Below are 16,165 nucleotides of genomic sequence, written 5' to 3' on the forward strand. Positions count from 1 at the left end.
TATTGACAACTTTTCAAGAGGTCCCGGGGCGACTGCCCCTGTCGCTCTCCCTTAAATCCGGCCCTTTGCACAATATGAGCTCCAGAACTATTTGACGTCTAATTTTGACAATATTGCCGTGCGCCTGGCTGCGACGTCACCCAAGGTCTTCATCGTTACTACCACCCCCGCTCTTGGCCATCAAACCAGTGACTTCAGTCGACTGCGTGCGCAGGATGCTGGAATCTTCAACCAACTTCCGAGTTGCATCACCAGACCCTCGTACTTTCTGAAAATTTACTTTAGTAGACGAACTTTCCCTATCCCCCTCGACTGGTTAAGTAGAATTCAGAACTTCGTGGACGGTTCGTTTCAAGATCGTCCGGCAGCGCAGAAAACGGACAACATGGCTCTCGTCGCCAGGCATCGCAGTCCATCGCTTCTCGTCGGTAATCTGGAGGCCTGTCTCGGTAGACTGGAGCGCTGGTTTATGGCACCCAGTTTTCTTCGAATGCTTCAGTTAATTCGTATGGTAACCACATAATAAACTAGCGCAACATCCCGTTGAAATTTTAATGGGAAATCTGAAAAGCTCAATAGATTTTTCCTTCAACTGATTCTAACTGGTGACTCAGCGCAATTTGTATTTCATCACCTACCATCAGCAGTGCCAAATTTTGGAAAGTAGTTTCCACTAGCAGTGAAACGACTAAACATTTTTATTTTTTGACAATTTAACTACAATCTTGCAGAGCGATCGGCGATGTGCATCGTACTGTTTGATAATTCAGACTGACACGACGAACTTAGCTACCAGTCTAAATGTCAATGATACGCTGATCTGCAAGTTTGTATGGAAGGAGAGTGCTGTCAATGTTTTAACTGCCGGTTCGTACGTTGTTGATTGCCAATTTTTTGTTTAATTTCTACGGCGGAGAATGGCGTGTGTATATGACGTCACTGTCGAGTCTGACTTGAGGGCGGGCTTGCTTCTAGATCACTTCTTTAATGACTTGAATATTTTGGTACCTTTCGACCAAATCCGTTCAGTACATCACTGCATTTACAAAGCATGACTTTAATTGCGAACTTTGAAATTATGCAGCTGACCTAAGATGTTGTTGAACCCAAGCCTACCGAAGGCAAGTGACAAGATGAAACACTCGGTTCGTTTATATTGGCTCAACAGGCATACAAAATAAAATAAAAACGATCATTTGCAACATTCCTGTTTTCTGTGTACACATCGCTCGCTGGAGACAACGGTGGCCCTGAGCATTTCACTCGTGTCGACGACACGAACCATGGATGTCCAACGCATCGTCCGACAAAATTACAAACACGTAAGGTTAAAAAGGCTAATATGACAAGTTGACTTGACCAGCTGCCCGCCGAACAGGCTTTAGCCTAATCCCTGAAGTGAAGAAGAAATAACAACGAAGCCTAAAAAAGGGACAAACAATTTCGGATTTTCTGTTCAGATTAAAGTTTGTTGCAATGCGTCACTTAATGTACTTACACAAAACACAAATTTATGTGAAAATTAACATTATTTGACGCGATAAACTTAATTTTCATTATTATTTGAAGCTTTCGCAACAACTAAGCAGAACAAAGTCCTCTCGGGCCACCAGCTGCATCAAGCAGTCAAAGAAACCAACGTTTCAGGACGTCTCCATCCCCATCATCGGGTTCTGATGTGACTGGATAACCGACCGACCAACCAAAATGCGGAATCCTTGAGACGGGCTTCTGCTGACGGGTTTGTTCTCTTGGTTCAAGTTCTGACACGTCCAAACTGTTCAATGATCCTACTGTTGGAGCGAGGTTCACATCTGATAACTTTCACTTTGAAAAGAAAATTATGGTTGAACGATGCCTGGGAGATGAACCCGAAAAGGTTGAGTTCACCACGACATCAAGGATATCGAATGTCGCACTAGGTTGGAGATGAGTCATGACCGGGAGTCCGGCCATAGATGAAACAATTCCTTTTGGCATAATTAAGCAGGAACAAAACCTAACTGTGGTCAGCCTTGAATTCTAGTCCGGATGTTTCACATCGAGATCACCCACCATCAAGCTGGGGAATCTTCCACTCATGCATTCGGTCAAATCCGATTCGATCAGGTGTCGCGTGGGTGAGCGGAAGGCATCCGGGAGGTGTAGACCCGTGACTGACAAAGCGTAATTATCTATGCCCCTGCGGACAAGAATCACTGTGCCTCCTCCCCGAGTCAGGCCGTTCCTTCGGGGAAACGTTTGCGAACTGTAGGGCCTGATCTAATTCAAGGATGCGTCTCGTTTAGGAGGCAGACACCAACGCCGTGCTCACTGAGAAACTGGTCCAGTCGCGGATCCAGTCATCTGGCCAGCCAAATAGTTTTCCCCCATTTATTCTCCAAGGCCGCGCTTCTATTATCGGCTATGAAGAGAATTACGTTTTTGGGACAACTCCAGGACTAGTTTTCCCTGTTGGGAGAGAGTTGGTTTGAGATATGGATAGGAGCTGCCTGAGCCAATGTGGTTCCAGCCCAAGCCTGGTTTCTCCTAGTTAGGAGCGAGCCAGGTGGAGCGAATGTAGGTGCAGTAAAGCGCGTGGAGACACCAATCTTCTGGCCGCGCTCCCCATACAGCGGCTGCCTTACCTTCATTCCAATTACTGCAAACATGATAGTTTTAATGTGGCTTCTTTCATGAGGTGGACCATGCACCTTGTGGCTCTCCCTACTGCAGAAGTGCTCACGTCCCAATTTCGTCTTGTGCTCAAAATGTCACATGTACTAACAACTTTTAGTGTGGGTACCTGACACCAAATTTCACTGAAAATAGTTAATTACTTCTGGAAGAGTAATGTATAAAGCTAAATGCATATATAACCTTCCCATCATGGATTCATTTATTCATTTCATGTAAAGAAAGCATAAGAAAGGCAAATAATAATATACAGTGGATTCTGGTTAATTGGGACACATAGGGACGAGAACACTCTGGCCCAATTATGTGAAGTTCCACGTGAAGAGTTAACATGGTTTGTTATTTAAGATTTGTCTGAAATAAACGGCTGCCCCAATTAACCGCAATCTACCGTATTTCTTACTGCCATGTTACACGTTTATGGCAGGATGAAAGCAACAGGCAATACGTGATACATGCCACTTATTGAAACAGCGTGCATAGCAATGTGAAGCATTCATATAAAACCAACAAAGATATCAGTTTTAAATTATCACTCATTGACAGGCAATACACATCAATATCTTTCTGCTATATCAGAAATGATAGATATCACCTATTGCTATGTAGAGGCTGCGTCATGCAATGAACCACCTTACATGCGGTGCATCAGAGTAGATAGTAAATGTTTGTGAAAAACAATGAAATATTAAGGTCATGAAAATTACTGAATAATCATTTTATTCAGTGACATTTCCACAAACTGACAATAGGATTGCTTTGGTGTAAATGTACAAGTGATATATCACAAATTTCCTGTCACTCGTTGCCAGATGTCTCGATGTGAATCCTGCCTAAGAGTAAAAGAAAATCCGTATCTCACTCATTGCCATTATAATAATTTACTTTATCCCATTAAAAATCTCTTAACAATTACAAGTGTACAGATTCATTGTCAATTATAATGTACACATTGGACTAGTATTTATTTGTGTGTCAACTCTCAGCTATGAAATTCTGCAAGGCTCTTCCTGACCAATGTCATTGTCATTTTCAGAACCTGTTGCCAACTGACCACCCTGCAAGACATTGTTGACAACTGCTCGTGCCAAATAACCAGTTGTAATGGAATAGTGAGTGGAGAAGAATGGGGTCAGGTCATCCAGTTTCTCAGTCTTGTTATCCTGTAAATTACAGCTTTATATTATGACTGTAACTCATAAATTCCTATGTTTTTCTACACATCAACAAGCTATTCTCATCAAGGTTTTTGTGTCACAATCTGAAACACATCTTCTTCCTAATGCTCAGAGAATAATAACGTAAAACAGATGCCAGTAATTAAATTAAATTTTCATCATTATGTCAATCAGACCCAACATTTTATTCCTTAGCAAAAACCTCCCATTCAATACAAGGTCAAAATTTGATTTTTTCTTTAATCACATTAAGTATTCATAATACTGAAAAATATTTCAAACCAATGTTGTAGATATTCATTTAATTCATCTGATGAGATATTTTGGGGGAAAGTGTTTGTTTTGAGCCCCTCATAATGTTCTATTGGACTGACAAACAAAAATTTAATTTTCTGATGAATTTTTGTGTAAATGAACAGTACCAAACTTAATGAGTTTCATTCAGAAGCTCTAGATACAATTGAAAATACTTCTCCTCATTATACCTTACTTTTGTTCCCTTCACAAAAAAATATATAAAATTAAATTACATGAAAAGAGACATCTGAGCCACAGGCAAGTTACAAATTGTTGATATGCATGATAGTGCAATCCTGTAACACATGTACAATTTATACACATTAAAAAATGGCCACTAAAAATAAGCTCCACCGGACCGTGGGAAGGGTATCAGATGATTCTGTGGCGGGAAGAAGTCTTACCTTACAATACATGAAATAGGCTTCTTTCACCAAATGATCAAGATCCAGTTGACTCTGGAAAGTTAGCTCAGGATTCCTGGTCAGTATTGTGGAAACAATACACAATAACTGAAAAGAAAACATTCAATGACATCTGTCTTTCCTCTTTTGACACTCACTTTAAATTGAGCATTTGTTTTATTACTGAAAACTTAAATTTAGGATCACAATTTGGCAGATTCAAGGCATGTCAATGGAGATCCATTTTAAGATAATCAATGGGATCAAGATTCAACAAAAACCAATGAAGACCATTATAGGGACGGTTTGTTTGAGAAATAATCACTCTTCATAACACTGCAAAAGCTCATGTTACCAACAGTCCCAAGACTACTATAATCAAGCATCCTCCATTATTTTTTAAGTATATTATAACTCAGATGGAAGTTCAGTATCTGTGTTCCCAAAGGAAGAAACTAACCATATGCCATTACAGGCTGGTTCCTGGACAATTTCAAAAGATTACTTTAGCAAAGGGAATGAGCAGGGATATCACCTTGTCAATATTTTACTAAATTACGGCGAAAGAGATTTAATATGTTCACAATGGGAACCAATTACTGAACATACATATCATGAAGTCTTGTCACTGCTTGGGAATCTGCCCCAAGTTTTGGTAGTAGACAGGGCTTACTCTGTTACAGAAATAACCAATTATAAAAGTCTCAAGTGGCTAAAATCTTTTTATCCTCAATCAAGAGCCCTACTAATCAATCAAGGAAGATGAAATCACAACAATGACATATATATAAAACATCCTATTACGAACAAACTCTAGTTTCACTAATATGGATCGTTGGTCTTGCTTTATTTAACTAATAAAGATACCAGCAGAACGTGGTGATTGTCACCTAAGCAAGTAAATTAAAAATATGCCCATAAAAGCCGAAGCAAAGCTAGCAAGCATTCTTGTATTTGCACACTCTAATCAACGTACTTTTCATATCACACTTGTACTCATTTAAAGTGTACAATCAAGTACTGATCTTTTGGCACCAGTTACAAAATTTCATTCATTTACTTCTACTCCTACAGTAACACTTTATTTTCTTTGCCTCAGCTTTTAATGACCCCTTCCATGTCACACATTTCTTGCTATATCCAACATCCTGCTATTTTTAGCTGTTGTATAAGTATGTGGACTGAAATCATCTTGTTCAGGAGAGAGTCCAATGGCAGGCTCTTACAGACATGTAATAAACCTTCATGTTCCATAAAAGGTGAATATTTCCTGATTACTTTAATGATTATCAGTTTCTCAAGAAAGATTCTACTCCATGGAGTTAAAGAATCCAATGTTCAATACTGCTAATATCACAGACTGCTAAGCTAACTCCATTTGAATCACATCCTGCATCCCCAAGATCTGCATCTTACTGTTCTTATCTGTTGTCTTAAAATAAAACCTATAATAAAAACTTCTGGGAGAAACTTAAAAAATGTACTTACTTCTACAACAATTTGCCTGTATTCTGGCTTCTGGATGTGGTTCAGCATCTCTTCAACAAGTAATGCAAAATTGAGTTCTGACTGCGTCATGTTGGACAGGGTCGGATGCTGTGGTAGGTGGCTCCCCTGAACTGTTATACCTTGTGGTGTGCGAGACATGACATCCCACACCTGGACATAGAAGTGAGTTGGAACACGACACAAACAGCCCTCAAGCCGTCGTCGCTGTAATGGGGTCAAGCTGCAACATACCAGCTACTGTACAGAATACAGATTAAAAACAAAATGACAGTAATGCTCGAAAGACTTGACACTTACTTTTCCTGTGTAGCCCACTCCCTAACTGAGAGTACTTTATGAAGCAGCTGTCGCACTTGATATGGACTGTGACTCTCTAATGGTTTGGAATCTGACATCATTTGAAGATAAAGCTTCATGGCTTCCAGAACCCAGCTTTAAAGTAAAACAAACCACTGTAAACGAAAGAACAACACACAATGCCATTATGGCATGACCACAGCACCAAAGACCCTCAGAATGTTAGCTGCGCCAACACTTTCTGTGGAGGTCCAAGTGTAATGAGCCTCAGAGGCAGTACATGAAAACAAAGATTCCATTCCACTGGCCCAGAAACTGACCGTTAACTCCAAAACACATATCCATTCAACATGATAATGTAAGAGTAAGATGAAACACCAATCAATAAGAACTTGAACTTTCAAAATACCCTAGAAACCTATAACGATGTGATACACTCATCTTCATAACAGCCTCTGCCAACTGACTTCACCACCTTCACCACAACAACAAATTCAATAAAAATTGCAACAAGAAAGCTTCATTCTACCTCCAAGATTAATAACCAAAGGGATTTTAACTCACAAACAGCTTAAACATTCTAATAATTTAATATTTTAACCAACCCTTATGAAATAGTCATTCAATATATAATCTTCCCCCTTCCATTTTAGCATGTTTTTAAACCCAAGGAAAAAATATGCTTCTACTCTGTCAAACTTCCTACACTTCCAGGTACATACCTATTACAAATAATCGTAAAGCAATCGCATGGATCCACGCAAATGTTTTATGTATATGTGCAGATGGACTGTCAACCAAACGATAAATATACCGTGCTCTTTGGCGTATAAGACACACTTTTTACCTTCAAAATATGCCTCAAAATCACTGTGCACCTCACACAGGAAAGTATGACATCCTTGCCAATGCAGGTGTGCTCTCTGAATCAATCACAGTCACTTAATTTTGTTTCACATACATTTCTCTAATTCTCCCCCTCAAGATGCAATGTTCAACAACCAACATAATTTCAGTATTATGACAATTGTATAATCTGTTTTTTAAAAGGTCAGATATATAAATTCTTTGATTTTTAGTTTTATACCTCAAAACGTCTTCAATGTACAACACACACTGTGATTTTTATGGTAATTTTAGGGAAAAATCTGTCTTATAGACCAGGACATTTGGCAGTTCACTAAAACTCTATGATACATTTTAATATTACAGAATGCCTGCATCTTTAAGATAGTCTCCAAATTACGTTTTAAAACAACACATGCACATGAAGAGGTGAAACACTGCACCACTGTCCAAATAATGACATTCAAGCAAGCATTATCTGCAAAAGGTTCACCAATGTCTAAAAACTAATGTAAATTTAAAAATTGAAGTCAGCCCTTACCTTCGTAAGTGGTAACTTAAACAAATTTCACTTTAGTTCTTATTTAATTTCCAATATATGGTGATGCACACGTGATGTGACCTACCCTACTCTTATCTTGAGAATTCCTTTAAACATTTCAGGATTTGTGGCAATGAGACGACCACAATATAGTACAACCTCCTGTTGTAACACAGCTTGTATGATATCATATGGCTGAATGGTAGAATACATTACAGACTGGATCTCAGCAGGAGTCATGGGTTTGTCAAAAACTGTTTCTTGGTGTCCAGTCACACCTACAGTAAGCTGTAAGACAAGAGGACAAGCAAAGGCTGTATGCAAAAAAGCAATACTTTATTACAATACGTAATTAATAAATTAACTTTATTTTATGTGTATGATTTGGGGTTTTCACAGCGGTGAGTATGAAGATTTCTGTCTTCTGGGTTGTTGCGCTGTGTAGTATGGTATTTGTTTACCAACGTTTCAGAGGTCATGCTGCGATGAATCGCCGTGATGACGGAGGCAGTATGACCTCTGAAACGTTGGTAAACATCTACCATATTACATGAAGGAAGGAAGGAAGGAGATACAGAAGGTGGAAGCAATGGGTATGATGTTTTTGAGGAGTGCATTGGGTATAACAAGGAGAGATTACGGAATGAGGAACTTAGGAAACAAATGGATGTGAGGGGTCTGGTAGAGAGAGTAGAAGAAGCAAGAATGAAGTGGTATGGACATGTGAAGTGGATAGCACAATAAATGTTGGATATGAGAGTGACTGGCACAATACCAAAGGGAAGACCACGAAGAAGGTGGGAGGAGCAGATAAAATGAGGAGTGATGGAGAGAGGTGCCCAGTGGCAGTTGGTGGAGGGAAAGGAAGAGATGGAGAGGCTTTACCAAATGGACCCGGCCCCAGGCTGGAAACAGCAATGGATGATGATGATGATGATCATTGATTTGATACAGGATCGTTTGAATGTATTCTTACATGACTGGAATATCAACAATACTCAATATACCTGCTTTCCATTCACTAACACTGTTGTGATGAAAGGGCTAATGCTGTCCACAGTGTGATGAAGGAGGCTGCTGCAATACCGCACAGCTACCCAGTATCGTAAGCAGCCTGCATGGTGGTATAAGTTCTTCAAGTGATCCTCAACTGCAAGCATAAATGAGAACAACTGCATGAGAACCTAGTGGAAGAACTTTTCTAGTGAAATCAATGTCTTAAAAATACCACCTACTTAAACAATAAAGTACATCATTTTTCTTCCTAGTTGAATATGTTTATCCAAAGATAACACTGCTCATTGTCACAGAAGGGTGAGCCTTGCTGCTGTATCATTGGTAATATCATATGCACACATACTGCAAGTATTTGCAAAAGAAAACCTCTGTGTCAAAAAGGGGATAATAAATTCCATATGGAGATTATTGATGACATTCTATTCCATGACATAACAGGTTTTTGAGCAGCCAATTGTATCTCATCTGATCAATAAATTTACTGATTTATAGAACCTTAAGATCAATATGCAGTTTAATGTTTTTATATTCATATCTGGGTTCCCCAAGCTGTCTTTTCCCACAAAGTTTGCTAACAAACACTTTGTTTATCATTTACTGCATGAATGCTACATACACTGCTCATCTGTATATGGAGCTCTCATTATGTAATATTCTCCTTTTATTTGTTACTTGCCCTTCTTTGGCCCAAATATCTTTCTCTAAGTTTAAGTTTTTGAACACCAATAACATATCAGGGTTCTCACAATGGTGCATTATATTCAATATTGCTGCTCTTCTGGACTTAATCCATAGTTTAATATTCTAAAACAAGACTATAATACATTTTGGTAGCTGGCTCTATTTCTGTCCTCAGGGACCAGGGTCCAAGAATTTTGATCAGCCCCTTCTATCAGAACCACCAAAATAGGATTTTCACATGAAGACGAGAGCAGAGCCAGCTTCCAAAACATAATGGATGAAGTCCAGAAAAACAGCAATACAGAACCCAGAACCTATTCTCTTCCCTAAGAGTGTAAGACCAACTTTCAGAGATACATGTGGTACTAGCAGAGTGAAATAAACACAGCAAGTCTCAAAGCTAAAATATATATAGTAACAGACACTATTCAGCTTCACCTGTGAGGCCATTGAATTCGTACTTGAGACCTTCTCGCTTCAGAAGCATTCCATATAACTGGCACCTGGCATACACCCCTTCAGTGTTCCGTAGTGTATCCAATAATTCATGTATTGGTTTATTTTCCAGAGCCTGTACAATAATATTCATACATAAAAAGCAATCTCTCTTCCAAATATGTTGGTGTGCAGAAATGTTTGTTCTTTGTGTTCAGTAATCATTCTTTATGGTTTTCAGTTTTAAAATGCATATGATGTTCTTGCATTTTTATGTAGTATTGGTAATCTTTACACATGTATGAAATATACATTTGAAGTAAAGGCCATGTTTTTCTGTTCTTTCATATGTTTCATCTTCAAACACTCCCAGCACATTTCTATCTATTTACTCTGGTATGGATGGTGTACACTAAATGCTGCTGGGTATATTTGGTTTGTAGTTGCAATTAATGAACATAACAACATGTGAAGGTTTCAAAATTGTAAAGCATGCATTTGGAACATGTGCATACATAAAATTGGAGAACACCTTTCTACTGTTGTTTATTACTAGTTTGGAATGAGCTATTTATACTGCATGTCCTATCAACTTGCTTATGTAATCTGTATGAAATGAACTCAATGCAATCCAGCTATCCTAAATCTCCCCCCTTAACATTTATGCAAGATAATACATTTAAATAAGCCACAACTGCCTCTTCTAACCACAATGACCATCTTCCTGTCTCATTTAATGATATTTAGTCTCCAAAAACCATTACAAACCATTTTTATTTTTTCAGTTTACAGAACAGCATAACATTTATTTACATTCCACAGATCCTTCATAGGCCCAAGCCAAGGATGTAGAACATGTCATAGCACAAATACAGTAATTTACAGTCAACTACAGTATTACCCCAAATTAATTATAAGTATAAGTATTTATAACATAGCTGAGAATTTTTGGTTGCAGTTAATTCTTCTATGGAGTAAAGAGAATGAGACAGGAGATATTCTTCTAGTGCTGGCTTAAACTTCTTTGTAACATGATTCAGATTTTTTTATAATGGGGGAATATTACTTAATAGCTTAATTCCAATACGGTAAACTACTTTTTGATATTCACTAAGTTTAGTGTATGGCATATGAAGGTTGCACGTGTCTCTTGTACTTATATTATGGATGAGTTTGTTTGAAAATTTCCTATGTTGTCTACTACAAATGGTGACAGTAAGAGCAAGAATTCGGTGGCTGGTGGAAGAATATTGAATTTCTTAAAAATTCCTTTACATAAGACTCTTATTTTAGAGCCTGCCATTATTCTAATGATTTTCTTTTGAATGTAAAATACTTTCTTGATGTCTGTTAAGTTTCTGCAAAAAATAATTCCATAAAACACGATTGAATGGAAGTAAGCAAAGTAGACTAATTTTAAAGTTTCTGTTTACATGACTAATGTAACAGTCCTCATAGTAAAGCATGCTGAGCTTAGTTTAGGGATAATGTATTGAATATGTGTTTTCCAGTTTAAGTTGCTGTCAATTTGTAGGCCAAGAAATTGTTTCTACTTCTTCAAATGTTTCATCCTCATACCCTATACCTAACTTAACACAATTTTTTTTGGTATGTAATGACAAGTTCAGTTAAACATCAATGCTAAAATAATTATATCACCTATTACCACAGAGTCCCTAACTTTGGGTCAATAGGCCAATAGATTTGTATCAGTTTGTATGAGTCCAAGATATGTATATGTAATGCTTAGCGAATTCAATACAAAACAACAAGTTCTGGAAAGAATGATGATACTTTTCTTCAAATATTTCAATTTATATGAGACTACCAACAACTACAATCTAATAATTATACAATTAAATGAAATATTTGTATAAATATCCATAAGTACAGGTTCCCATTATGTTACTTTGGTCAGACATAACCTCAAATTCTTGTCTGTAGATTTCTGTGGCTGGAGTTCAATGTATAACTCTTGCTTTTGGGTGAGAGCAACATTGAAAGCCTTCAGAAATGGACCCACCTCATACTCACATCGAGAATGGTAACTGCAATGTCTGACAAAACACTGGTTAACACCCAACACATGACACAGCTATCAGTCAAAAGCTGAAGTTATATATATATATATATATATATATACTTGAAGTTTTGCAAAGTTACCATGCTTCCAATTTTTGGTATATGGAACAATAATATATGTAGGCATGTTCATGATTTATCTCCATAAAAATTTGCACATATCTAGCTCTAACGGTTCAATGGTTATCATCAACTGGCCATCTTGCTTTGCATTCTGAAGTGGCACTAGTGGTGCTCCAACATCAAAGGTTTGAACTGCCTTCATTTCGGTATTACTGATAAAAGGAAATTTCAAACTACCAAGGTGGAATGTCCTCCAGCGGCATGATGTTCATACCAAGTTTAATGAAACTCTGTCCATTGATCCAGAAGAAATTATCAGGAGGGCAGATATTAACAAATGGACACAGGCATAATATCATAAAAATTATGGAAATAAAGTTAAAATTCCAATTCCAAATAAAGCCCAGATAATACGTAAAGGTATTCTTGGGTTTGAATTTAGTCAAATAGTTATGTACACTGAAATGTAAAGTTAACCTTTATATTCCGACTTGGTATTCAGTTCAAAACTGCACAGCTTATACCATATGGCCCACTTATTAGTTAAATACAAATTTAGTCTAAGTACAGTAAATTAATTAATGTAATGCTTTATTCTCAGTTGTTGGGATGTATTATAAATTAGCAGCATCCTGTTTTAGCAGATTGAAATAGTCATAATACAATGTTGCACATACTTGGTATGTCTTGGGATCTTCAGTATATTGTAATGCTCTGGGGACATCTGTAAGACTCTGATAACCAATGTATTCATGTTCCATTTGGCGAAACTGCTGAAATGTCATCTCAGATGTATCCACTGTGTTCATGAAGTCCAAATGTTCTACATAAACGGAAATTGCATATGATCATTAAAAAAATTTCTGTTCAAGAAATAAAACACCAGATTCCACCACAGCTCTCCTTACCGATGCATGATGAAGAAATGAGATTTTGTAGTCGCCCAATTCGGACTTTCATTCCATCACAATAGCCTTTTTTCAACATTGCTAAAAGATCCAGCATCTCCTTGAATTGTGGATCTCTGAAATAAGTTAAAATTATATGGGAATAAAAAGAGAATATTCATATAACATTTATCAAAGCAAACAAAAATGCCAAAATTCATTGCATCTGTTCTTCAAAAAGTTTTACAGAATCTATTGCAGTATTCTATACACATCCACAAACGTCATTAATTACAAATCAAACTAGCTAAACAAAAACCATGAAGGCAGCACACATAAATCACTGAAATTAATCACACACATGTTATTACAAAAAATAGTGATGTACTTGAGCAAGACACCATTACCTTCCTAAATAAAGACAAAGGCTGTGAAGGTAATGTTAAAAATCTCTGCATAATATCATAAATGATTTGATTTAATTGTTAATTACATAGTTTTGTGTTCTTCATGTCTTCTGATTCTACATAATATCCACATATTTGTGCATTATGGATCAATTATTGTACAATTTTTCAGAAAATTAAATTTAAATACTATATGTAAATGGAAAGTTAACGGCATTATATTACATATATGGGCATACATTCTACGAAATACCTCATATGTTCCTCTCGGATGAGGAGGCAAACAGTTGGTCGGCCTGAAAGTCTCCAGTACCGTCCAACAAACTGCAGTTCAGTTTTGATGTCATCGATAAGTAATGCCATATCTCTGTACAAGTAGAACTCGGACACCTCAAATATCAAAGGATAACACAAAACCGTCATTCCACAAACTCGATACACCTGCAACAGCACAGACTCCAATAGTCATATTGTAACACCAACAAAAGAAAAAAGTGCAAAAACTCTGAATGGCTGATTTTGACATCAATGTTATTCCCAAAATATGTCCATAAGAATCATCATCCGAAGATGACATTTAGTAATCATCAGCCAGTGCTCTGTAATCATCCCAACATTTCATCCTTCATTGTGAATCCTGCAGTGCAATTCACATTCTAACAGAGATGCAACATGACCGAGTACCTGTAACATTTCATACCTCCAGACTTCATGCAGATAATGACTGACCAAACCATTTTGTATGCATAACAGCATACCACAGCAGTTACCACAACCAGGCACAAATCATCAATGTACAGAACAATGGCAACCCGTAACAATTAAAGAAATGGAAATATATCTCCTGTAATATAAAAGATAATAAACTGGCCAAAGAAAGTGTTCTTTTATTTTTGCAGTATGCACTCTTTAGCTCTTTCATCACCTACTCCAGACTCAATAGGAGGTCAAAGACAATATTTCTCAGCTACATAACAGACATGAACATCCATACTGATCATGGTGCAATTTCTTCATCCTTAGATGAGTCTAGCATTGCAACTTCCATACAACAAAAATGGGCACCTAAATAAGACCCAAAATTGATTAAAGACTCTTGGGCTACAAGCCACCTGACACGGCTGTAGCCCCAGAGTTTTTCATCAACTTCAATCGCCGCGAAAGCTTCACTTTATACATCAAGACCCAAAATGTCAACTGGATGGAAAAATTAAAAACCACATAATCATTCAAACGTGACCCTCAGTGGACTAGTGGTAAGTGTGCTCATCACTGGATCCAAGGTTCATGGGTTCAAACCCGGCTAAGGTCGATGGATTTTTAAGGGTGATAAAAAAATCTGTAGCACAACTTCCTTCAGAGAGGAAGTAAAGCTGGCGGTCCCACATCGCAGATTTATGGCATGTAAAAGAACCTTATGAGCATGAATGAGATGTTTCATAAGCAAAATTCAGCGGCCATTTCTCACCCATATCTCTATTGATTCTCTACTAGATGGCTATAGCAAATCAAGATTGAGTATAAATTGTGCAGAGGCAGTGGGAGTGTCACTCACTACTCAAAAGTTCACTTCAAGACTAATAAGGACAAGTTGCCTTGAGCAACTGTCCAGAATGGGTCAATGGCCCATTCCTTGTTGTGGAAATGAATGAATGAATTAAATAATAAAGCCTTGTTTATTCGATACTGTCTCAACATACCTTGCTTGTACCAAGTGCCCCTATAGGTCGAACAGGTCTTCCATTCAAACATAGCTTGGAGTTAACACCAAGTTGTTTGTAAACTTTAACCAACTCTCTTGAAGACCATATTTGCACTGGTTCCACCTCGTGAGGGGTTTGAGTTTGGATGCCATAAGTTGCCATCATTGCTTGGAGACGCATTGACTCAGCAATCAGAACTATTTGTACCACAAGATCTGTGGCAGTTCCTTGCTAGAAGAAATTATAAACAATACCAATAATGATGCATAAAAACATACTTAAATACTTCTCTGGTCCCATATATTAAACAGCTTAACATGACAGAAATATCTGGAGCAAACCATTCCTTCATGAATAGCCCTCACATCTCACTCTGTAATGGAATGACTCGTTACAGGGAACTAGGAGAGGAATACAATACTATGAACATATTATAAGTTAATTTGATTCTCTGTACACCATGGCAGTGTTCTATTCTTATAATTTGATTCAATAAACCACCTAGTGAATTATGGATGGGTGTAGGGAGGACAAGAAGTGACTGGAAGGGCCTCATGGTTGAGAGAACTGTGGCCAACAATTATCAGATCTATAAATACAAGCTCCTGCAATGGGCCAACAAGTGTCAAAATAATGAATGAGACCGCAACCAAGGAGTTGAATGTCAAGTGGAAGCAAACACTTGTGGACTGTGACGTGCTCTACATGTATGTGCCAACTGAATAACAGGAGTGAAAGCCAGTAGTACCAGGAGACTGGAAGAACAGTATGACATAGAAGAGAATATTTACATCTCGATAACTAGGACTGTAATTCATAAAGATGAAGTCATTAATCCAGGAAGTAATCAATCGTAAAAGTGTGAAATAGATCAATCTTGTGTTTTTAAACAAATAACCTGCTGTGTTATCACCAATATATTACAATATTTTATATGCAGCAGCACTTATAAAGTACACTATAGGTCAAATACAAAGTGGGAAAAATAAGGCCAGTTCATTCACAGCTGATGTGATGTGGACAACCTCCACTGTACCAACTACAGAACCCGAAGGTTCATCACTGAATTAACCAAAGCCCTCCACCAGTTCCTGTCCCGGCCAACAAAATCCAGTCACCTTCAACTTCTATCTCCCATAGAT

At 37.6% G+C, this 16,165-nt stretch overlaps 1 protein-coding gene across 14 annotated transcripts in view; it reads right to left on the bottom strand.

Annotated features, from left to right (window-relative positions):
• Positions 1–3,534: 3,534 nt before the first annotated feature.
• Positions 3,535–16,165, bottom strand: part of LOC110833688 (putative phosphorylase b kinase regulatory subunit beta) — a 32,028-nt gene continuing 19,397 nt past the window's right edge. For all 14 annotated transcript variants that reach the window (XM_022072043.2, XM_022072042.2, XM_022072050.2 and 11 more), the window contains 11 exons: positions 15,021–15,254; positions 13,574–13,761; positions 12,935–13,050; positions 12,704–12,849; positions 9,885–10,017; positions 8,756–8,898; positions 7,834–8,036; positions 6,362–6,496; positions 6,044–6,284; positions 4,556–4,663; positions 3,535–3,839 (listed from right to left, as the gene is read on the bottom strand). In XM_022072043.2, coding sequence (XP_021927735.1) covers positions 3,663–3,839; positions 4,556–4,663; positions 6,044–6,284; positions 6,362–6,496; positions 7,834–8,036; positions 8,756–8,898; positions 9,885–10,017; positions 12,704–12,849; positions 12,935–13,050; positions 13,574–13,761; positions 15,021–15,254 — 1,824 coding nt within the window. In that variant the 3' untranslated portion in view covers positions 3,535–3,662. The remainder of the gene's footprint in view (positions 3,840–4,555; positions 4,664–6,043; positions 6,285–6,361; positions 6,497–7,833; positions 8,037–8,755; positions 8,899–9,884; positions 10,018–12,703; positions 12,850–12,934; positions 13,051–13,573; positions 13,762–15,020; positions 15,255–16,165) is intronic.

The sequence above is a fragment of the Zootermopsis nevadensis genome, unplaced genomic scaffold, assembly GCF_977971745.1.
Source record: "Zootermopsis nevadensis isolate Lab colony 2312 unplaced genomic scaffold, Znev_1.0 Znev_ptg000002l, whole genome shotgun sequence".
Lineage (NCBI taxonomy): Eukaryota > Metazoa > Arthropoda > Insecta > Blattodea > Termopsidae > Zootermopsis > Zootermopsis nevadensis.